This window comes from Pleurodeles waltl, chromosome 4_2, assembly GCF_031143425.1.
Source record: "Pleurodeles waltl isolate 20211129_DDA chromosome 4_2, aPleWal1.hap1.20221129, whole genome shotgun sequence".
Taxonomy (NCBI): domain Eukaryota; kingdom Metazoa; phylum Chordata; class Amphibia; order Caudata; family Salamandridae; genus Pleurodeles; species Pleurodeles waltl.
In genome coordinates this window covers 551,165,139-551,189,409 of record NC_090443.1, presented here as the reverse complement: position 1 = coordinate 551,189,409, position 24,271 = coordinate 551,165,139, and the positions used below count along the sequence as shown (strand labels likewise).

At 45.7% G+C, this 24,271-nt stretch overlaps 1 protein-coding gene across 1 annotated transcript in view; it reads left to right on the top strand.

Annotated features, from left to right (window-relative positions):
- CEP350 (centrosomal protein 350) overlaps positions 1 to 24,271 on the top strand; it is an 821,600-nt gene that overhangs the window by 762,123 nt on the left and 35,206 nt on the right. The window contains exons 35-37 of the mRNA XM_069232082.1: positions 4,189 to 4,584; positions 5,002 to 5,148; positions 11,664 to 11,786. Coding sequence (XP_069088183.1) covers positions 4,189 to 4,584; positions 5,002 to 5,148; positions 11,664 to 11,786 — 666 coding nt within the window. The remainder of the gene's footprint in view (positions 1 to 4,188; positions 4,585 to 5,001; positions 5,149 to 11,663; positions 11,787 to 24,271) is intronic.

Below are 24,271 nucleotides of genomic sequence, written 5' to 3'. Positions count from 1 at the left end.
TGGGTGGAGGTGCTTCTCACCTCCCCCCGCAGGAACTGTAACACCTGGCGGTGAGCCTCAAAGGCTAATGCCTTTTGTTACAGCACCCGAGGGCATCCCAGCTAGTGGAGATGCCCGCCCCTCCCGCCACTGCCCCCACCTTTTGGCGGCAAAGCTGGAGGAAATAATGAGAAAAACAAGGAGGAGTCACCTACCAGTCAGGACAGCCCCATAAAGTACCCTGAGCTGAGGGGACCCCTGCCTTTAGAAATCCTCCATCTTGGTTTTGAAGGATTCCCACAATAGGAATAGGGATGTGCCCCCCTCCCCTCAGGGAGGAGGCACAAGTAGAGTGTAGCCACCCTCAAGGACATTAACCATTGGCTTCTGCCCCCCAGATGTAAACACCCCCCTAAATTGAGTATTTAGGAGCTACCCTGGACCCAGAAAATCAGATTCCTGCAACCTGAAGAATGAAGAAGGACTGCTGACCTGAAAGCCTAGCAGAGACGACGGATACACCAACTGACTTGGCCCCAGCCCTACTGGCCTGTCTCCAGACTCAAAGAACCTGCACAGCGACACATCCGACAGGGACCAGCGACTTCTGAGGACTCAGAGGACTGCCCTGAACCAGAAGGACCAAGAAACTTCTGAGAACAGCGGCACTGTTCAAAAACTGCAACAACTTTGCAACTTTAAAGCAACTTTTAAACAACTCTCTCTTCCCGCCGGAAGCGTGAGACTTCTCACTCTGCAACCAACGCACCCGGCTCGAGCTCCAGAGAACTAACACCCCAGAAAGGACTCCCAGGCGACTACGACGACGTGGGTAACATGAGTCGACCCCCCTGCACCACCACAGCGACGCCTGCAGAGAGAATCCAGAGGCTCCCCTAACCGCAACTGCCTGGTAACAAGGAACCCGATGCATAGACCAAGCACTGCACCCGCAACCCCCAGGACCGAGAGGAACCACCTACCAGTGCAGGAGTGACCAGCAGACGGCCCTCATCCTAGCCCAGTCGGTGGCTGGCCCAAGAAGCGCCCATGTGCCCTACTTGCATCACCAGACGACCCCCGGGTCCTTCCACTGCTTTCAATAGAAAACCCAAAGCCTACTTTGCTTATTGCACCCGGCCACCCCGTGCTGAGGGTGTGTTTTTTGGGCTTGTGTGTATCCCCCCAGTGCTCTACAAAACCCCCCTGGTCTGCTTCCCGAGGACGCAGGTATTTACCTGCTTGCAAACTGGAACCGGAGCACCCCTGTTCTTCATAGGCACGTATGTGTTTTGGGCCCTCCTTTGACCTCTGCACCTGACCGGCCCTGTGTTGCTGGTGCGGTGACTTTGGGGTTGCCTTCAACCCACAACGCTGGGCTGCCTTCAACCCACAACACTGGGATGCCTATGCCCAGGAGACCGACTGTGTAAGTGCTTCACTTATCTGAGAAACCTAACCAAACTTACCTCCCCCAGGAACTGTTGATTTTTGCACTGTGTCCACTTTTAAAATAGCTTATTGCCATTTTAACTAAAACTGTGTGTACTACTGCTTTGAATCAAAGTTCCATACTTACCTGTGTGAATATATAAAAACTATTGGCCTGGAGTTAAGTCTTTGAGTGTGTGTTCTTCATTTATTGCCTGTGTGTGTACAACAAATGCTTAACACTACCCTCTGATAAGCCTACTGCTCGACCACACAAAGCAAAATAATTGTTTTTGTTGCTCCCACTCCTTAGTTTTCCCAAAATCCAAAGTGGGAATTTCAGAATGGATTGAACAGTGCATCCAAGTCCTTTATGCACATCAAGATAGGTATTCACTAACACACCCTGGTACACTTGACAGTCAAGATGGGATTTACTATGGCCTAACAGGGCAAATATGCCTCTTATGAACATTTGTAAGACCGCCTCTTGGTAACTGTTTGAATGCTCTCGTTGATCACTACTGTGTTGACATCCAGTTAGGAGAAAATCACAAGGGGTTTAAATAGTATTACAGTATTTATTTGTCACAACCTTAAGAGGAATGGACACTGCTGTTCAGTTGTTGAACATTATGTGATCTGCAACACATGCGGCAGACAGAAATGTTATTTGCCTGTAGCAATTGGTTTACAGCATGTCAGGTTGTGTGTTTGCACCAACCACCCACCCCCATCGAATTGAAAAGTATTAACCTTAAAACTTTGCTTTACACGACATCTATACTTTACATCACACCGGGATACCTGTTTGGGGGGAATACAATAATCTAGGATGGAGACTGAAAACTGAAGCATGGTGGATTTTGGCAGCATGGAGAGTCCACAGCATGTGAGCTACTCCAAAGTGACAAGCTACAAACTGATTGTCACTGTGAAGTAGTGTTTTCCTTATATTGCATGCATTCCATTTCCCTTTTCACCTGTCTCTGTTTTGAAATTGTAACCAGTTAATTCTTACGGTATTCTGGATCAGAGCAAATGTTTTTTCTTCCTGTTTAGTGTTGTGCTTTACGTTTTTCCCTGCTAGGCACTGCTGAAAGTCTAATGACATGCTTGTAATTTCTGTGGTCTCTACATAAGTCACCTGAGCACAACCAGTTGTTTTTGTGTTCTCTCTGTTGAACAGCAGGCTTCCATTAGTAAGAATGAGTCTGTGTGAATGATATAATCTGTTGCTGTGATTGAAGCAGCAAATGGGGCTTTGTATGAACCTCACTTCCCCATGGTGAGGTGAAGAGCTAATTTGACATTTGATCTATTAGTGGTTTTTGATACAATTTGTAGATCTCAGTGTGATACTGGTCTGTCAGATTGCTGAATAAAGGCAGTAGTGTCGGAGAGGGAAAAGAGGGGGAGGTGCATTTTCAGAAAGTTCCATTACTTTCCAGAGTTCACCTCGTTTACTGCAAACTTTGTCTAGATTGCTGCTGTGTCTTCCAGTGTAGCCCTGGCCCAAGAGCTGTGTTGATTAAAGACTGATATCCTTTCTGTAAACAACTGGAGTTCTGCAGTTACCTTTGGGAACAGTCTGTAAGATTTGTGGACGGTAATCTGTTCTCTGTGAGGTCAGGCATTTGCTATTTTAGCACCTGGTAAGAAGAACTTGGTTAGGTGTGGTATACATGCACATATTCTGTTCTTTAGGAATTTCTATGCAGAGTCCACTTTGGGCTTTCCATGAGGTGAGGAAAAGGTCTGGACAAAGAAGTCAGTGGCATTTCATGTTCGCCCAGGTGGGATAATCCACCTTTTTGATTAGTAGATTCAGATGTGAAATCTTATGTAAACCGTTTTTTTTTTTTTTTAAGGTAGCAGATGATTTACCTTGCTGCCTCACTAGACACAATATATATCAAAGTGGTGTCACTAGGTTGGTTTGGGGTGGAATTCATTTTTTGGATGCTGTCAGGTACATAATCTCTATAGTAGGAGTGCATCCAACACACAACACAAATAGCTCTTCTGGGTCCTCTTCTGTGGCAAAAGTGATCCTGTGATCGGTCCTTTGTTACATAATTAGTACCACATACATAGGCGTGCATAATTTCAGGGCTTAAAAAGTTATAACCCAAGCAGATTAAGCTTTGTTGTGTACGTCCAACAGGGATACAGGCTGAGCAAGTTTAAGGTACATTTATTCTGATCTAGATTCTGGTAGATTGTATGTTCAAGATTGTTAAGTTGTCTGTGAACAATTTGATAGCTCAGCATTCCCTTCAATTTAAGGTAAGCATAGGTGAGTGTTGTCCTTGGAGATATGGGTGAAATTTCTGGGTGACAAATGGGGATGCATTTATGTCAGGTTGTGTGGATCCGTTTGTGGAATGAGGAGAATTTCATTATTATGCAGTTGTTGTGATAGTATGAGGTCAAAGAGAACTAGAGTGATTCACCTAGCAATATGCAAGTGCTTAATATGCTATTTATAAGTTATAATGTGACTTTAGTTAGCATTGATGTCTCTCAGCACCTCGGTTCTAGCACTGCCTGTGGGAATTTTCCTTGCTTTTTAAAAAATTCTTATTACATGCAGAGCATTTTTCTAAAGTAGGGCTTGCAAGGTAGCATCTGTTCCAGGTGATGATAACCCTCCATTTTCACTTCCACATTTGTTCCTGAGATTGATCTCTTATCTAGCTGTAAAGATGCCTAGGCCTGTGGGTCCACTTAGTTTCTCATCCTTTTCATTCACATTGATGTTCCTTCTCCTCCTAGGAGAGTCCAGTGTTTGGTACCAGCGGACAAGAAGAGCTGTCTAAGCGCCTGTCTGAACTTGAGCTCAGAAGGGACTTTTTGAGTGCCATTGGAGATGAACAGGACTGGTTTGATGAAGATTTTGGGATCAGCTCCAGCAAGGTCCCACCAACACAGTCAGAGGCTCCACTACCAAAACTTGAGCCAACCATTGTGAAAGCCCGCGAGGAGCCCATCCTGGCTGTGCCGCACACTGTAGCTGAGGTTGAAGGATTGGTACGAACAGCTACTGAGGAACTTTGGATGAAGAAGCAACAGGGTCATAGTCTCCAAAGCATCAGTCTTCCCCCAGCCTTTACAGATAGCAGCACCAAAGGGGGCGACCTTGAAAGTGTCAGCAAACGAGTATACAAACAGGTTTGTTACAAACTAAAGAGCTTCTGGCTGACATAGGTCAGTTCAAACTTGTTAACACCTTTTGGGGAAAAAAAGGCTTGTGATGGGGAGTTATGGACCATTTCCTGGGAAGTGATAAAGAACTTATTTGGGTTGTGGTCCTGGGATTCAGGGTACAGGTATGGGGAATTAAAGTTATGCACATTTAGTAGTAAGTGGGAAGGCATTTAGAGTCGTACAGTAGGAGGTTGCCAATAGGGATATGAGTAGCTGCCAAGAATAGAATCATGTTTTGGAGAGAGTTCTTGGTTGATGTCCAGTCTGTGTTTGCCTAGGGAGTACATAGTTGTTAAGCAGTTGTAGTTGATAGTAACATTGTGTAACAGACCTAGATATTGATTGATTTGAATTGTTTTTTTTCTATTTTCTTTTCTGAAGGCGGTGTTTGACTTGACCAGAGAGATTTTTGGGGAGATATTTGCTGATGATCCCAACTTACATCAGCCTGTCTGGATGAAGCCATTCAGGCCCACATCTGCATACTACAGAAGAATAAAAGATCCAGACAACTTAGAGGAGATCAAGGTATGAAATATACTGGAAAATCATATGAATGGATTGGATTAGTTTGGAGACCAGGGAACTCTACTGCCTTTTCCCTGCTGAGCTAGTACCAGCTGAATAGTACTGCAGCATATTTGTCCTTTCATGCTAATTTATGTTAACTGCCTCTATACATGTCTTGTACTGCCGACTGTTGAGACCTACACTGAAATGTTCTGGTGAGCCACTGTATATTTCTCGCCCTTTACAATACCCTGAGGTAAAGATTTGTTAGAAAGTGAGCTTGAATAGGTTTGCATTGTCAGTTTTCTATTTCTCCCCAGGAACAGAGGCTGATACAAACCCAAAGCAATAGTCATCCAAGCCTCTTCTTAATGGAGAGACTTTGTCACATACGTGCCCCAAAAGTAAATTGTTATCCTGATATTTAACTTGACTCTGTAGGCATTTGGCTATAGAGGACACTGATAAAGCTGTATTGGGGGGACCATGCTTATGGTAAAGGATTTTCAATCATCACAGCCAACATGGTTGAAAGTGTGTTACTAGGAGTGGAGAAACCTCACAAAAACTACTTGGAGTGTCCTAATAATCAAGTCTGCTTCACTATTTTAGGATGGCAGAATTATTCCCCTTAGTGTATGGCAGAGTTATTCATAGAGCTGACACTCTCCCTTGTATTCTCTGCTTGAATTTCAGCTTCTGGTTCATAGCTTGTTGATATAGCGCTGTCTTCCTTTCCTCAACCCAAAATAGTTTTTCATAATGTCCATTCAGAGACATTAAGATTTCACCTTTCTATCATTGGCCCTTGCCCGTGCCACCTCCCCAGTACCCAGAACTCTTATAAGCTTTTTGTGGGACAAAAGATTCCAATAGTCCCTCTAGATGTTTCTGCTGTATTTCCAGAGAGGCTGTTTATTAATCCTTGCAGGCCATGTCACTAAAGCTAAGATCTATGGGAACATGCAGATAATATTAGGAAATGGCTGCTTGCCATTGAAAGTATGAGTTTCTTGTTCTAGGCCTTAAGCTCCCAATTATTCTCATAAATATCTCTAACTGCAGATTCCTCATCTTTAGAATATCCTTAGGCACCATACTGGATCTGAACACTTTCACACAGCAGTGCTCCTGTGTAGTAGTAAGCTGTGCTGTGAGGCTCTCGGTTGACTTTGTTCTGTATGGAAGTGATGAATGGAGCCAAATATCAGCATCAGCCCTGTGTGTTGATGTCAGTGCCTTTATTTCTGCACCTTTAAATGCGGATCCAGAGCTCCCTTATCCCTTTTCCTGGTCAGTTGACAAGTTTTATTTTTCTTTAGAAGTTTGTAAGGGAACCATGGCGCCTCGAAAAACTGCAAGATTTAAATATGCTGGGGCTGTTGCAAACAAATGTTTGTGACAGACTGTCACAAGGTATGACTTTGGTGTTCGGGACACAACTTTAAGTCTTGTGAGGAACACACCCTCATGAATTAGAATGTGATCCGGTAACGTGAAGCTAAGCTGTATTTTGATGAACACCAGAAGAAACCATGAATGTCCTGCTCCTGCTCGAAGTCAAGAGGACAGATTTGTTCCCATCCCAAGACTGTTCCTGCAGCAGGCCCTGGTTGCTGTCAGTGTCTTCAGGTAACACTAAATCGAAGTCAAAGAGGAAAGACCAAAAATCGAGGTCTTAAGTAATGCCATGTTGTACATCTTTGGCACTCTTCCAGTTTTCTCTAGCAGGCCTTTGGGCCCCAAGAATTTGCAGTGGCCTCCAGTCGAATTACTGCCGGCAGATCCAGTGCACACTTCTACTCTAGCACCAAAATCTCCGTCAGTCTGTTCCACACCAGCTGTGATGCCGTCGGAGGAGGACTTTGCCTATACTAGTGTCTGACTCTGAGCTGAACTTCTCTCAGCCGCCACTAAAGTCATGTCCTGAATTTGATGCGCCCAATTCCCATACTGTCCCCTTCAGACAGTACAGTACAGTACAATGCCTCTGCCATGGTGCTGCCCTTAGCTACTTTCAACATTTTGGCTTAGAATTTGATCAGTCAACCAGACTCGTAGATCACAGTGAGAGTTGCTTCCCCTCTTATTATGGTGACAACAGTCTTCTCATGGACTAATAGTGGCTAGTGGGCTGGATACTTTCCTTGATGAAGTCATTTACGGAGGAAAGCACCCCTTTTGCTCTTGTGATTAGTAGAGGCTTTACACCTATACCTCCCTTCTGTGGAGGTAAAAACTATAGTACCCATAGTGGTGTTCAGCCTAGGCTCGCTTCCTCAGAGCGTTTGCTACCATTCAAAAAAGTAATTACTGACACATTGATGGGCACTTAGCCGAAGCTGCCACCTTGTCGACCTATGAATTGACAGATTGCCAGATTTTATACACCAGTACCAGGTAACTCTGATTTTCTGAGTCATTACCCAACTTCAGAGAGTCTGGTGGTTCTGTTTTCCACCAGAAAGGTGAACCCCAATTAATTTCTTTTGCCCTGTTCCCGACAGCCCACACCCCCATTCCCCTGACAGACAATAAAAGAAACTGGAGGCATGCCGAAAACATGCTTTCTTCAGCCAGCCTAGTCTTGTGGTCCGTGAATGCCAGTTGCCTCCCTGGCTGATGTATACTCATTCCCTCTGGGGCATGGTCGGTGAGACCATGCAGCAGTACGTGAAGGCTTGCAGATCTCCCAGCTCAAACCAATCAGATTGGCCAAGATGCAGCAAAGTACGTCAGACCATCTGGCCTGGATACTATTGATTGCTTGGGTTGTGCAGTTGCGCCGCACTTGCAGGATGTGGAAGTGAAAATGGAGGGTACTCTGGGGACGTCAGGGGGACCGTTGTGCAGTGCCAGTTGACAGGTCTCGCCTGTTTAGCAAGAAGACCAATTCGGCCCTTGAGCACCCTGAGGACAGTAGAGCCAAAATGCTTTTTTGGGTCCCACCTCTCCAAATGGTGCACCAGTCCTTTCGTGAGTGGAATTTGGACAGACACTGATGTCAAATTGTTGATTTCACCAGGGACAGTGATCATCCCAGTCCCCCAACCCTGCATCATCTGCCTCCAAGCAGGTTTAACTTGTTTTTAGTGGCACTTCTCCACCCTATAGAAAGGGGATCCAACGCTTTCTCATTAGGAGGCAAATAACTTCTAATGGGTGGATCCTCCAGATCATTCAACAGGGCTATGCCCTCTCATTCCTTTCCAAAGCGCTGCATATTCTACCCATATCAGAGCAGCTTTCACTGGAGCTCCTGCTTATTTTGTTGCTGGAGATGCAGGATGTCTTGTTGAAAAGTGCTGTGCACAGGATACCAACCTCAGAAATAGTGGCTAGTTGTTGCACCCAGATACCAACCTCAGAAATAGTGGCTAATTGTTGCACCCTCTATTTCTTTGTGCCGAAGGATGGAGGCATTTGTCCTATTTTAGATCTCCACCCTTTTCATGAAATGGTGGTGATGGGTGCAGCCCACCTTTGGAGGTTGGGGAAACCAGTTTTCCCTACCTAAAAGACTGGCCGTTGAGAGTGGGCACCCCATAGTCTGTCAAAGACCACCTCTACAGCATAGTGAACATTCTAACATTGTTCACAATTAATGTGCTGAAGTCACACCAGACTCCCTGTATTTGGGACCTTCCTGTATACAGTGCAGTTTAGTGCCTTCCCTTCCTCCCATCAAGTTCAGGGCATTCAGGCTATGATTCTAATGTTTCAGCCTCATTTCTGGGTCTTAGTGAGAGTAACTCTGAGGCTTCTTGGCATCCTGCATCTGGCTAGTCGGTTGTGTCAGATCTGCACTAGAACTTAAGTCTCAATAGCCAGCACCAAGAGAAGCTGTCAGATTCCATACAGGTTTCAGAGGAGGCAGCATAGGATCTGTGGTGGCAGTTGCTCGTCCTCAATGGGTTCAGCGGCTGACCCCTCTCCCTTCCCCACCCACAGCTGACGGTGGTCACGGATGCATCACTGCGGGGTTGGAGAGGTCATCTTGGAGAGGTGGAGTTCCCTTCTTCTGGTGGAAACCCAACTCCACGTCAACCTGTTAAAGTTGCAAGCCATTTGCCTGGTGCTGAAAGCCTTTTTATCTGCTTCAAAGAGAGCCTCCTACAGCTCCACACGGACAACATTGCCACCATGAGCTACTGCAGCAAGCAGGGATGTGTGGGGTCCAGGGTTCTGTTCTGAGAGGCTCTTCACCTTTGGAGTTGGCTTGGAAGTCTGGGCATTTCCCTGATTGTGACCCACCTGTTAGGATCTTTGAACACCACAGTGGACGAGCTCAGCAGATGGCGCCTGGCTGATCCCAAATGGTTGCTCTCCAAAGTGGCAAATGGCATTTTCCAGCAATAGGGAGAACCCAGGGTTGATCTTTCAGCACAGTTGAGAACGCTGAGTAACAGTTTATGAGCACTGGAGTTCCCAACAAGGCTTGCTCTTAAAGACCCATACTGGCTAGGGTGGCATACAGAACTCCTCTATGCCTTTTCACTCCTACCTCTCCCACCCCTTGTTCTGAAGCTCAGTAACAACCAGTCGCCAAATTGGGACAGGAGCTGTTCCCTGACCAGACTTCTGTTCGGGAGAATCTTCTGTCGTAGCTGCAGGGCAGGGTTTTCCACCAAGGCCTGCCCAGTCCACCCCCTTGCATGGAGACTGAGCAGCAGCAGTTGACTGGGTTAGATCTCCATCCTGAGGGTTATTATGTTATTCTTGCTGCATGGCGCTCCTCTACAAAGTCAGTTTATGCCAGGCACTTGCAAGACTGCAGAAAAAGTATGTGTCAAAGTGGATAGTCCTCTGCATGAAGATCTGCTATGCATTGGTCAAGGGGCAGCCTCCGGAAGGGCCAAGGGAGATGCTACTGTATTCACAAGTGGATTGCCAGTTCTCGACATTTCTCAGGATGCAGCGTGGGCGTCCATACACACATTCCTGAAGCACAATCTCCTTGACTGCGAGGTCTAACAAAAAGGGAATTTCACCTTTTTGTTCTTGCAGGATTTATTGGGTCTGAGCCCATTCCACAGACCCGCCACAGAATGAGGAATTGCTTTGGTATCTATTCTCAAGCTTGGGAATCTGCCTTTAGAAGTATTCATCAGAAGAACATGCTACTTACCTTTGGTAATGCTGTTTGTGGTGGATGCTCTTATCTAAATGCAGATTTTTTTGTCCACACATCCCCTTTCCACCCCACCCTTCTTTGGATCTGTGGAATGGTGTCTTTTGCAGCTCACGTTAGCATGCAGGGGTGGCGGTCATACGCAGCTGCGTTCGTCACTCCGGTATTGGACAAAATCAAAATAGAGCCTCACAGTGCCACCAACCAGTGCGCTGGAGTACTGCTGCATGAACGTTTCTGGACCCTGTGTGACACCTGGGGATATTCTAAAGTGAGAAATCTGTGTTTGGATAGAACATCCATCAGAGAGAGTATACCATAGGTAAGCAATTTGTTCTTTCCTAATGTGAGCAGACCTGAGGTTTGAGAATAAAATACTTACAGAATAAAAGGTTATCCAACATTCGACCTCTAATGACTGTTTAATGTCTGATGTTATACATCCCTTTGGTATTGTGTTATACATCCCTTTGGTATCAATAGGGATGCTGGAACTCTAAAACTATTCACTGTATCCCCACTAACTGACAGGGTTATTTCCACTACCTTGATATTTTGTATAGACTACATTAGATCAACTTTCCAGCAATCTATTGGATTTACTTTTAAAAACAAATTTGATTTCTATTTTATTTTTTCAGTGCAGACTTAAGGCAGAGCATGTGGCTCAAAAATTGCGTAAGGGAGGCAACATGCCATCATAAATGCAATTAAGTTGATTTTTCTGTCCTGAAAATGTCACCATTTTTGTACTTTGTATTTCAGCCATATTTAAAATGCATCTACAGATGGTTTAAGAACATACAAATACCCTTCCTTGTTGTATTTGCCAGTTACAGCTCACTACTTATAATGCTATTTGCAATTCCCACTTACACTGCTGCCCACTGTTGCAGGGTTTGTATAACTTTGGTTGTAGTACTTTAGAGTCTCTTTCATGGTTTGTTTGACTAGGGGATCAAACTACTGCTGATATGTCCTGTATAACAGTAACTTGAAAAGGAAGACTTTTTTGTATGGCGTCCCTTAATCTTGTTTATTAGGGTGAATTTTACAAACTGCTGCCATCATCTACAGTATTTTGTGTTGTTTGTTGGCTGTGACATACATTAAATCTGTTGCTTATTGGGAGAGTTGGTGAAATAGAGAGGTTCAGCTGTCAGTATATTAACCAAGTGATGTGGATTTTTTATAATTTTTTCTTAGCACTTTGTCATCTTGGTCAAACAAGTTAAATATATAGCAGAAAATTCCATGTATGGGCATACTGCTTTGGGGTTGACTTCGAATCCTCTTTTTGTGATGGAACTGTCTTTGATTAGAAGAATCTGGGATCTGTCTGTACATTGTCATTATAGGCTGGCTGGCGGTACTGTAACATGTACTCCTTTCTGATTCTCAGCTGTTCTTGACTGCTGAAGTGCTCAAGTTATGCAGCCTGAAGAAGGAAGAAAATGTGAAGACTGATTGGCAGAAAATGATGAAATTTGGGCGAAAGAAGCGGGATCGAGTGGATCACATCTTGGTAACATCTCTAATCCTAGCCTTCCAACTCTTCTTAAGTCTCATGACTGTTTTGAGGAAATGTGTGAAAACGCAGGAATTTTAGCAGCTGTTTTCCCCAAGACTATATTCTGAGAATCTTTTTTTATTCTAGGTCTCGTTCATTGTTTTAAGAGTTGAGCCTGCAGTAGCATGCACTAGTGCATGCGTATCGCTTGCGAGACTCTGTTGTATTTAGAGAAGGGCTTGGAGCCCGTCCATTGCTTATCGTTTGTTTGTTTGCCTGTTAGCTCTCATAATTGGTCATGGCATCATTTCCGTTCCTGTCCGTGGAGCAGGGACCAAGCACTGATTGGTTCAACTTAATCAGTGCTTGTCTGCTGTTCTTAACCTGACTGGGGTACTCTTTTGTTCTTTTTAACTTCTAGCGCCCTGCAAACAGAAGGCGTGTGACTGGAAAATACATGCTCAGCAGTACAAACAAAGTTTCAAAGTTGTACTTTCAGTAGTTAACTTTTTGTTTTATTTTGCTAAGTTTTCTTTTCTCAATTTTCAGTCATGTTTTGTTTTGTTTTTGTTTGTGGGCACTGTTATCAAAAGACGACTATCATCTTGTTCTAAATATTCTAAAGCAGCATTACTTCTTTCTTATGTGTAATTTTCGAAATTATGTTAAAACACAAAAGTGGGCAGTATGCCTCAATCCACCCCACTCCAGTCAATGCCATTCCACCCCACATAAATCCACCTCATTCCAATCCAAACCACTCGCCCCAAACTACTCCAATCCACCACACTCCAGTCCTCCCACCCCACTCCAATCCGCCCCACTCCAATCCAAAGAACTCTGCCCCATTTCAATCCAAAACAACCTGCCCCTCTCCAATCCACAGCGATCTGCCCCGCCCCAATCCAAAGCAATCTCCCCACCCTAATACAGCAACTCAAAACAGTCTGCTGCACTCAAATCCTAAACAGTCTGCCCCACTCCAATCCAAAACAATCAGCCCCATCCCAGACCAAAACAATCTGCTCCCATCCCATCCAAAACAAACCACCCCACTTCAGTCCGAAACAATCCGCTCCACTCCAATTCAGAACAGTCTGTCCTACTCCAGTCCAAAACAATCCTCCCATCCCACCCTACTCCAGTCTGTACACTTCAGTCCAAAACTGTCTGGCCCACCCCAATCCAAAACAATCTGCCCCACTCCAGTCCAAAACAATCTGCCCCAGTCCAATCCAAAACAATCTGCCCCAGTCCAATCCAAAACAATCTGCCCCAGTCCATCTAAAACAATCTGTACCACTCCAATCTAAAACAACCCCCACTCAAATCCAAAGCCATCTGCTGCACACCAATGTAAAACCATCTGCCCCACTCCAATCCAAAACCATCAGCCCCACTCCCATTCAGTCCACCTTACTCCCATTCAGTCCGCCCCACTCCCATCTAATCCAGCCCACTCAAGTCCCATTTGCCCCAATCAAAAACAGTCTACTCCACTCAAAAACAATCTCCCCCTTTGAGTCAGCCCCTCTATAATCGAAAACAATCTGCCCTATTCCTATCCAAAGCACTCTGCCCCAGTCCTATCCAAAGCACTCTGCCCCACTCCAATGCATAGCACTCTGCCCCATTCATATCCAAAACAATGTACCCTGATACATTCCAAAACAATCTGCCCACTCCAATTCAAAACAATCCGCCCCACTAAAAACCAAAACAATTTGCCCCATACCAATCAAAAGCAATCTGCCCCAACCCAATCCAAAATAATCTGCTACAACCCAATCCAAAACAATCAGTCCCACTCATATCCAAAACAATCTGCCCCACTCATATCCAAAACAGTCTGCCCAATACAGTCCAAAACAGTCTGCCCACTACAATCCAAAACATTCTGTCCCATTCCAAACCAATCCGTCCCACTAAAATCCAAAACAATTTGCCCCATTCCAATCCAAAACAGTCTGCCCCACTACAATCCAAAGCAATCTTCCCCACTCCGGTCCAAATGAATCTGCCCCACTCCAGTCCAAAACAGTTTTTCTCACTCCAATCCAAAACACTCAGTCCCTCTCCAATCCAAAACAATCTGCCCCACTCATATCAAAACAATCTGCCCCACTATAATATACCCCACTACAATGTAATCCACCCCACTTCCACACTCCGATCTGCCCCACTTCAATCCAAAATAGTCTACCCCACTCCAATGCAAAACAATCTCCCCCCCTCGAGTCTGGCCCTATGTAGTCAAAAAACAGTCTGCCCACTACAATCCAAAACATTCAGCCCCAGCCCAATCGAAAACATTTAGCCCCACTCCAATCCAAAACAATCTGCCCACTACAATCCAAGACAGTCTTTCCCACTCCAGTCCAAAACAGTCTGCCCCACTCCATTCCAAAACATTCGGCCCCAGCCCAATCGAAAACATTCAGCCCCACTCCAATCCAAAACAATCAGCCACACTCATAACCAAAACAATCTACCCCACTACAATCTACCCCAATCCAATCCAAAACCATCTGCCCCACTCCTACCCAAAACAATCCGTCCCACTCCAATCCAAAACAACTTGCCCCTTTCCATTCCAAAACAATCTGCCCAATTCCATACCAAAATAATTTGCCCCACTCCAATCCAAAACAATCTGCCCCACTCCAGTCTGAAACAATCTACCCATTCTAGTCTGTCCCAGTCTAACCCAAAACAATCTGCTCCACTTAATCCAAAATAATCTGCCCCACTCCAATCCAATAACAATCTGCCCCACTCCACTCCACAGCAATTCACTACACCCCAATCCAAAACAATCTGCCCCACTCCAATCCAAAACAATCAGCCCCACTCCAATCTAAAAAGATCTGCCCTACTCCAGCCTGCCCCACTATAATAAAAAATTACCTGCCACCACCCCAACACAAAACAATCAGCTCACCCCAATCCAGGTCAACAATCTGCCCCACTCCAATCTAAAACAGTCTGCCCCACTCCAATCCAAAACAGTCTGCCCCATTCCAAAACAATCAGTGCCACTCTAGCCCAGTCTGTCACACTACAATCCAGTCCACCTCACTCCATCCTATTCACCACACTCCAATCCTCCCAGCCCACCCCACTCTGCCGACTTCAATCCAAAACAATCTGTCTCACTCCAGTCTAAAACAATCTGCCCCGCTCCAGTCTAAAACAATCAGCCCCACTCCAATCCACAACAATCTGCCCCACCCCAATCTGCTCATATCCTATCCAATCCGAAACCACCTGCCCCACTCCAATCCAATGCAACTTGCCCACTCCCCCCAGAACCATCTGCCCACTCCATTTCACACAATCCCATCCAGTTCACCCCACTCCAATCTAGTCCACCCGTCTCTGATCTGCCCCACTCTGATCTGCCCCAATCAAAAACTGTCTGCCCCACTCCAAATAAATATCCTCTCTCTACCCCTCTACAAACCAAAACAATCTGCCCCACTCCAGTCCAAAACATTCTGCCTTACGCCAATCCAACACAATCAGTCCCACTCATATCCAAAATAATCAGCCCCACTGATATCCAAAACAATCGGCCCCACTACGATATGCTCCACTGCAATCTAAAAGTCTGCCCACTCCAATCCAAAACAATCTGTCCCACTCCAATTCAAAACGATCTGTCCCACTCCAATCCAAAACAATTTGCCGCATACCAGTCTAAAACAATCTGCCCCATTCCAATCCAAAATAATCTGCCTCATTCCAGTCCAAAACAGTCTGCCCCGCTCCAATCCAAAACAATCTGCCCTACTTCAATAAAGCAACCCAAGACAATATGCCCCACTGTAATCGATAACAATCTGTCCCATTTCAATCCAAAACAATCTGCCCCACTTCAATCCAAAACAATTTGCCCCACTGCAATCCACAACGATCAGCCCCACTCCAGTCCAAAACAATCATCCCATCCCCGTCCAAAACAATCTGCTTCTAGCCCATCCAAAACAAACAGCCCGCTTCAATCCAAAACGGTCTTCACCACTCCAAAACACAACAATCTGCCCCACACCAGTCCAAAACAATCTCCTGCTCTCCAATCCAGAAGAGTCTGTCCCACTACAATCCAAAACAATGTGCTCCATTTCATTCCAAACCAATCTGCCCCACTCCAATCCAAAACAATGTGCTCCATTTCAATCCAAACCAATCTGCCCCAGTCCAATCCAAAACATTCTGCCCCACTCCAGTCTAAAACAATCGACCCTGCACCAATCGGCCCCACTCAAATCCAAAACAATCTGCGCCACTTAACCCCTTAGCTGCTGGGCCTTCCCCCCCCTCCCAGTGCTGAGCCCTTTTTTGGCTATTTGGGGTAGTTCGCGCTTAGGCCTTCATAACTTTTTGTCCACATAAGCTAACCACGCCAAATTTGCGTCCTTTTTTTCCAACATCCTAGTGATTCTAATGGTACCCAGAGTTTGTGGTTTCCCCTGGAGGAGACCAAGAAAATAGCCAAAATACAGTGAAAATTTAGTTTTTTCCCCAAAAAATTGGAAAAAAGGTCTGCCGAAGAAGGCTTGTGGTTTTTTCCCTGAAAATGCCATCAACAAAGGGTTTCTGGTGCTGAATCACTATCTTCCCACCATTCAGGAACGGGCAGACTTGAATCAGAAAACCACATTTTTCAACACAAATTTGGTATTTTACTGGGACATACCCCATTTTTACTATTTTTGGTGCTTTCAGCCTCCTTCCAGTTAGTGACAGGAATGGGTGTGAAACCAATGCTGGATCCCGGAATGCTAAACATTTCTGAAAACTAGACATAATTCTGAATTGAGCAAGGGGTCATTTGTGTAGATCCTACAAGGTTTTCCTACAGAAAATAACAGCTGAAATAAAAAAATATTGAAATTGAGCTGAAAACAACAGCCATTTTTCTTTATGTTTTACTCTGTAACTTTTTCCTGCGATGTCAGATTTCCAAAAGCAATATACCATTTTGTCTGCTGGACTCTTCTGGTTGCGGGGATATAAAGGGCTTGTAGGTTCATCAAGAACCCTAGGCACCCAGAGCCAATAAATGAGCTGCAGTTAGTTTTCATTCTATACTGGGTATACAGCAATTCATTTGCTGAAATATGAAGAGTGAAAAATAGGTATCAAGAAAACCTTTGCATTTCCTAAATGGGCTCAAGATAAGGTTTTGAGGAGCAGTGGTTATTTGCACATCTCTGAATTCTGGGGTGCCCATACTAGCATGTGAATTGCAGGGCATTTCTCAAATAGACGTATTTTTTACACACTCTCTTATATTTGGAAGGAAAAAATGTAGAGAAAGATAAGGGGCAATAACACTTGTTTTGCTATGCTATGTTCCCCCAAGTCTCCCGATAAAAATGATACCTCACTTGTGTGGGTAGGCCTAGCGCCCGCAACAGGAAATGCCCCAAAACACAACGTGGACACATCCCATTTTTTTGACAGAAAACAGAGCTGTTTTTTGCAAAGTTGCTAGCTGTGGATTTTGGCCTCTAGCTCAGCCGGCACCTAGGGAAACCTACCAACCCTATGCATTTTTGAAAACTAGAGACCTAGGGGAATCCAAGATGGGGTGACTTGTAGGGCTCTGACCAGGTTCTGTTACCCAGAATCCTTTGCAAATGTCAAAACGTGGCTAAAAAAACACGTTTTCCTCTCATTTCGGTGACAGAAAGTTCTGGAATCTGAGAGGAGCCACAAATTTCCTTCCACGCAGCGTTCCCCCAAGTCTCCCGATAAAAATGATACCTCACTTGTGTGGGTAGGCCTAGCGCCCGTGACAGGAAATGCCCCAAAACACAACGTGGACACATCACATTTTTTGACAGAATACAGAGCTGTTTTTTGCAAAGTGCCTACCTGTAGATTTTGGCCTCTAGCTCAGCCGGCACATAGGGAAACCTACCAAACCTGTGCATTTTTTAAAACTAGAGACCTAGGGGAATCCAGGATGGGGTGACTTGTGGGGCTCTGACCAGGTTCTGTTACCCAGAATCCTTTGCAAACCTCAAAAAGTGGCTAAAAAAACAAGTTTTCCTCACATTTCGGTGACAGAAAGTTCTGGAATCTGAGAGGAGCCACAAATTTCCTTCCACCCAGCGTTCCCCCAAGTCTCCCGATAAAAAATGATACCTCACTTGTGTGGGTAGGCCTAGCGCCCGCGACAGGTAATGCCCCAAAACACAACGTGAACACATCACATTTTTTGACAGAATACAGAGCTGTTTTTTGCAAAGTGCCTACCTGTAGATTTTGGCCTCTAGCTCAGCCGGCACATAGGGAAACCTACCAAACCTGTGCATTTATGAAAACTAGAGACCTAGGGGAATCCAAGATGGGGTGACTTGCGGGGCTCTGACCAGGTTCTGTTATCCAGAATCCTTTGCAAACCTCAAAAAGTGGCTAAAAAAACACGTTTTCCTCTCATTTCGGTGACAGAAAGTTCTGGAATCTGAGAGGAGCCACTAATTTCCTTCCACCCAGCGTTCCCCCAAGTCTCCCGATAAAAATGATACCTCACTTGTGTGGGTAGGCCTTGCGCCCGTGACAGGAAATGCCCCAAAACACAACGTGGACACATCACATTTTTTGACAGAATACAGAGCTGTTTTTTGCAAAGTGCCTACCTGTAGATTTTGGCCTCTAGCTCAGCCGGCACATAGGGAAACCTACCAAACCTGTGCATTTTTTAAAACTAGAGACCTAGGGGAATCCAGGATGGGGTGACTTGTGGGGCTCTGACCAGGTTCTGTTACCCAGAATCCTTTGCAAACCTCAAAAAGTGGCTAAAAAAACAAGTTTTCCTCACATTTCGGTGACAGAAAGTTCTGGAATCTGAGAGGAGCCACAAATTTCCTTCCACCCAGCGTTCCCCCAAGTCTCCCGATAAAAAATGATACCTCACTTGTGTGGGTAGGCCTAGCGCCCGCAACAGGTAATGCCCCAAAACACAACGTGAACACATCACATTTTTTGACAGAATACAGAGCTGTTTTTTGCAAAGTGCCTACCTGTAGATTTTGGCCTCTAGCTCAGCCGGCACATAGGGAAACCTACCAAACCTGTGCATTTATGAAAACTAGAGACCTAGGGGAATCCAAGATGGGGTGACTTGCGGGGCTCTGACCAGGTTCTGTTATCCAGAATCCTTTGCAAACCTCAAAAAGTGGCTAAAAAAACATGTTTTCCTCACATTTCGGTGACAGAAAGTTCTGGAATCTGAGAGGAGCCACTAATTTCCTTCCACCCAGCGTTCCCCCAAGTCTCCCGATAAAAATGATACCTCACTTGTGTGGGTAGGCCTAGCGCCCGCGACAGGAAATGCCCCAAAACACAACGTGGACACATCTAATTTTTTGACAGAATACAGAGCTGTTTTTTGCAAAGTGCCTACCTGTAGATTTTGGCCTCTAGCTCAGCCGGCACATAGGGAAACCTACAAACCCGTGCATGTTTGAAAACTAGAGACCTAGGGGAATCCAAGATGGGGTGACTTGTGGGGCTCTGACCAGGTTCTGTTACCCAGAATCCTTTGCAAACCTCAAAAAGTGGCTAAAAAAACAAGTTTTCCTCACATTATGGTGACAGAAAGTTCTGGAATCTGAGAGGAGCCACAAATTTCCTTCCACCCAGAGTTCCCCCAAGTCTCCTGATAAAAATGATACCTCACTTGTGTGGGTAGGCCTAGCACCCGCGACAGGAAATGCCCCAAAACACAACGTGGACACATCAAATTTTTTCATAGAAAACAGTGCCTGCCTGTGGATTTTGGCCTCTAGCTCAGCCGGCACCTGGGGAAACCTAGCACACCAGCACATTTCTGAAAACTAGAAACCCAGGGGAATCCAAGATGAGGTGACTTGTGGGGATCTGACCAGGTTCTGTTACCCAGAATCCTGTGCAAACCTCAAAATGTGGCTAAAATAACACGTTTTCCTCACATTTCGGTGACAGAAAGTTCTGGAATCTGAGAGGAGCCACAAATTTCCTTCCACCCAGCGTTCCCCCAAGTCTCTCGATAAATATGATACCTCACTTGTGTGGGTAGGCCTGGTGCCCGCAACAGGAATAGATCACACAACGGTCAATGTTGGTCCTTACGTGAGGCAGCTGTTGACCCTGGGGTGATCCATTCCTGACGCAGGCACTAGGTGTAGGCACTCAAGTGGGGTAGTGTTTTTATCAGGACAGGTGAGGAGTCACTGGGTGGTAGGAATTTTGTGGATCCCAGCATATTCCTGTAGTTTGTGTGACAGAAATGCGAGAAAAATAGAGTTTTTATTCAACATTTCAGCTTTGCAGGGTATTCTGGGTAAGAAAACTTTGGGGATCCACACAAGTCACACCTCTGTGGACTCCCCCGAATGTCTAGTTTCCAGAAATGTTTGGGTTTAGTGTGTTTCTCTATATGGCCGCCGAATCCAGGGCCAAAAACACAGGTGCCTGCCTTACAAAACCAGTTTGTTTTGCCATAGATAATTTTGATGTCTCCACAATACGATTTGGGTGGTGGAATTTGGGGCTGAACTAAATTGGGGAGCTCGCAAGAGAGCACTCTCTCTCTCTCTCTCTTTCTCTCTCTGCTTGCCGCCGCATTCACCTGCTCTCTGGGTTGGGCTAACCCACTATTACCCAGTTGCACAAACAGCTTGCGAAGGGACAGCAGGACTGTCCTCATCACCTCCCTCATAATGTACTGGAAGAGGAGTTATCGAATGGGACTCCTCCGACTGAAAAATCACTCCCAGAGTCTGCACCATTGTCCTATCCCTCAGATGCTGTCTCAGTATCTGATGTCTCAGTCTCTGATCCTATGTCAGAGCGGTCCTCTATAACCAGAGTGCAGGCAGCAGTCATCCATCAAGATGCCATCTCTGCTATTGGCTAAACTGTTGCTCTAAAACACTAGCCTACGTAGACAGTCACAAAATCGATGGTGTGTGTGAGATACATGCAACAGTAGAGGCCACCTTACCTGCGCTTCTTCCCTCAATCAGCACGTTCTTTCAAGACACTCAAAAAACACCTTGTCACATACCATTCGTCACAGTCTTTAGCACCTCCTGCGCCCAGTCCAACAATCATTATTGGTGCTCCCACTCCCTCCTCCTAGTATTCCCTCATTACCACCCAGCAAAAGTGCCCTTCATCTCTCCATAGCCGCCCTCCACCCCGCACATACATTTCATTGGTATAATAGCGCAGGTAATGGCTGACTTTACTAATGTACTCAGCTATTTACATAAAAAACAGATTTGCTCTTTGCAGTAGGCATATAAACCCTCTGCGCTTCTTTATGGCACTAAAACTGCCACTAGACAAGTCTGACCCTTTTCCCCCCAGGGAAACCACACACACATTGACAAAAGTGATATATATATGACAGCCAACCACCTGAAACTCAACTCAAGCAAAACCGAAATAATCCTCTTTGGCCCACACAAAAACACCTGGGACCCCTCATGGTGGCCCACCACGCTAGGCCCTGCACCCACCCCCGCCAACCACGCACGCAACCTCTGCATCCTCCTAGACTCCTCCCTCTCGATGACCCAACAAATCAACGCTCTCACCTCCTCATGCTTCAACACACTCCGTATACTGAAAAAAACATTCAAATGGATCCCCACAGAGACCAGAAAAACTGTCACTCACGCACTCATCAGCAGCATACTTGATTACGGAAACGCCCTCTACGCCGGCACCACTCTAAAACTCAAGCGCAAAGTACACGCATCCAGAACTCAGCAGCACGACTCATCCTCGACCTCCCCGGACACAAACACATCTCTCCACACCTCAAATCCCTCCACTGGCTCCCCATTGACAAAAGGATCACCTTCAAGATCCTCATCCTCGCACACAAATCACTCCACAACACAGGCCCTGCCTACCTCAACGAGAGTCACCTTCTACACCCCTACACGAAACCTCCGCTCAGCTGACCTCTCTCTCGCCTCTGTCCCCCGCATCAAACACACCACCACCGGAGGCAGATCCTTCTCCTACCTTGCACCCAAAACCTGGAACGCCCTCCCAACCCACCTTCGCAAGACCCAAAACCTACTTCTTTTCAGGAAGGGCCTCAAAACTTGGCTTTTTGAACAGTGAACCTCCCAGCCCCTTTCCCTCCCCCTGCCCCCCTCCCCCTCCCCCCCCCCCCCCCCCCCCCCCCCAGCGCCTTGAGACCCTCACGGGTGAGTAGCGCGCTTTATAAATCTCTTTGATTGATTGATATATATATTTCTATCTATATATATATCTACATAGATATATCTATAGATATATCCATGTACATAGATATATCTACATAGATATATCTATATATATATAGATCTATATATAGTTCTATTTTTTTTAGTTGTTGTATAAATTTCCCCTGGTGGGGGCGCGATTGCACCCACGACCCTCCCCTTTCTTACGAGGCCTTCCCGAACGTGGGGAAGGCCGTTTTCCCCATTGAAGTAGGAAGCGGCCGCAAGGCTGCTTCCTGCTTTGATGGGGAAAACAACTTTGTAACGTCAGTCACAAAGGGGCGGGTGGGGGGGGAGACACAGAAGCTTCCGTGTCTCCTGGGGAAAGGAAAAAAATAAAAAAATAATCCTCTTGTGCGACGCACCCGAGGATTTATTAATACCCTTCCTGGTGTCGGCCACTGGTTGTGACCCGCACCAGGGAGGGAGTGTGGGCGTCGGCCAGTGGCCGACGCCCGCACTAAAAAGGTTAATCCAACAAAGTCTGCCCACTCCAGTCCAAACAAACTGCCCCACATCAGTCCAAAACCATCTGCTCCAAAGCAATCTGTCCTACTCCAATCAAAAACAACCTCACTTCCGTCTGCCCCGCTGCTAACCAAAACTATGGGGGTTATTACAACTTTGGAGGAGGTGTTAATCCATCCCAAATGTGACGGATATACCACCAGCCGGATTACGAGTTCCATAGGATATAATGGACTCGTAATACGGCTGGTGGTATATCCGTCACTTTACCGTCACTTTTGGGACGGATTAACACCTCCTCCAAAGTTGTAATAACCCCCTATATGTCTCACTTCAATCCAAAACAATGTGCCCCTGTCCAAACCAATCTGTCCACACTCCAATCAAAAACATTCTGCCCCACTCCAATTCGAAGCTATTTACCCCACTCCAATCTGCCCCACTGTTAACCAAAACAATATGTCCCACACCAATCCAAAACCATCTGCCCCATTCAATCCAAAACAACCTGCCCCAAATCAATGTGCTCCACTCCAGTCCGAAACAATCTGTCCCTCGTCAACCCAAACCAATCTTCCCCACTCCACTCAAAAGCATTCTACCCCACTCCAATCCAAAACAATCTACCCCACACCAGTCTCCCCCACTCCAATCCAAATCAGTCTGCCCCACTCCAAGCCTAAACAATCTGCCCCACTCCAAGCCAAAACAATTTGCCCCACTCCAGACGAAAACAATCTGCCCCACCCCATCCAACACAATCTGCCCCACTCCAGTCTGCCACACTCCAGTCTAAACCAATGTGCAGTACTCCAGTCAAACTAATCTGCCCCACTCCAATCCAAAACAATTTGTCCCACTCCTATCCAAAGCTACCTGCACCAAACCACGCTGGCCCACTCTAATACAAAACAACCTGCCCCACTCCAATCTAAAACACTCTGCCCCACTCCAAACTAAAACAATCTGACCCACTCCAATCCAAAGCACTCTGTCCCTCTCGAATCCAATATCAACACTAAGGAGGAATGAGACGTTTTTATGGGGTAAACCCCCAGCTCCGCAAAGTAAAAACTAGAATACAGACAAAAGAGGGATATCCCAGCTCTCTTAAATTTTAACCATCACTTGGTTATGTGCCTGACCTCATACCTCCAATATGCAATATTGAGCCGATTCCTGATACTGTGGGTCGTCCTAGCGGGGGAATCACTTGAGTGGAGTTCTTTTATGCACACCATTTGTTATCCTCTGCAGTTTTTGACTATAGGACCATCCCCCCTGGAAGACTCTATGATGCCTACACTACTCTGCTTTATTGACACGTTTGCTTATTTCTATTGTGCCTTCTTTAGGTAATTATATGTAGATATCTGTACTTCTGCAATACTCGTGCTGACAGTCAATGGAAATTGTGCCCCATTCACAATAAGGAATGTTTGGTAATTTGATTACCGTAGTTGGCCTGTATTCTCTCATTCCAACTATAACCACACCAGGGAAAGGGTCCCAAGGACGGTCTTGTATGTTCATATGCATACCTATTTAGCGGGTTCCAAATGTAGCAAACCAGGTTGGAACGCTCAACCATATTAGGCAGGGATTACACATAATTTGGTCCTGAAGAAAGCCGGTGACCCCTGGGTGCAGTTAAATGGTTGAAACATGTTGATTTTGGATGTCAAGGACCATAGAATCCTTTACACTGCACTGTTTTTTTTTTAATCTTGCCCAAGACTGTACTTATAAAATCAT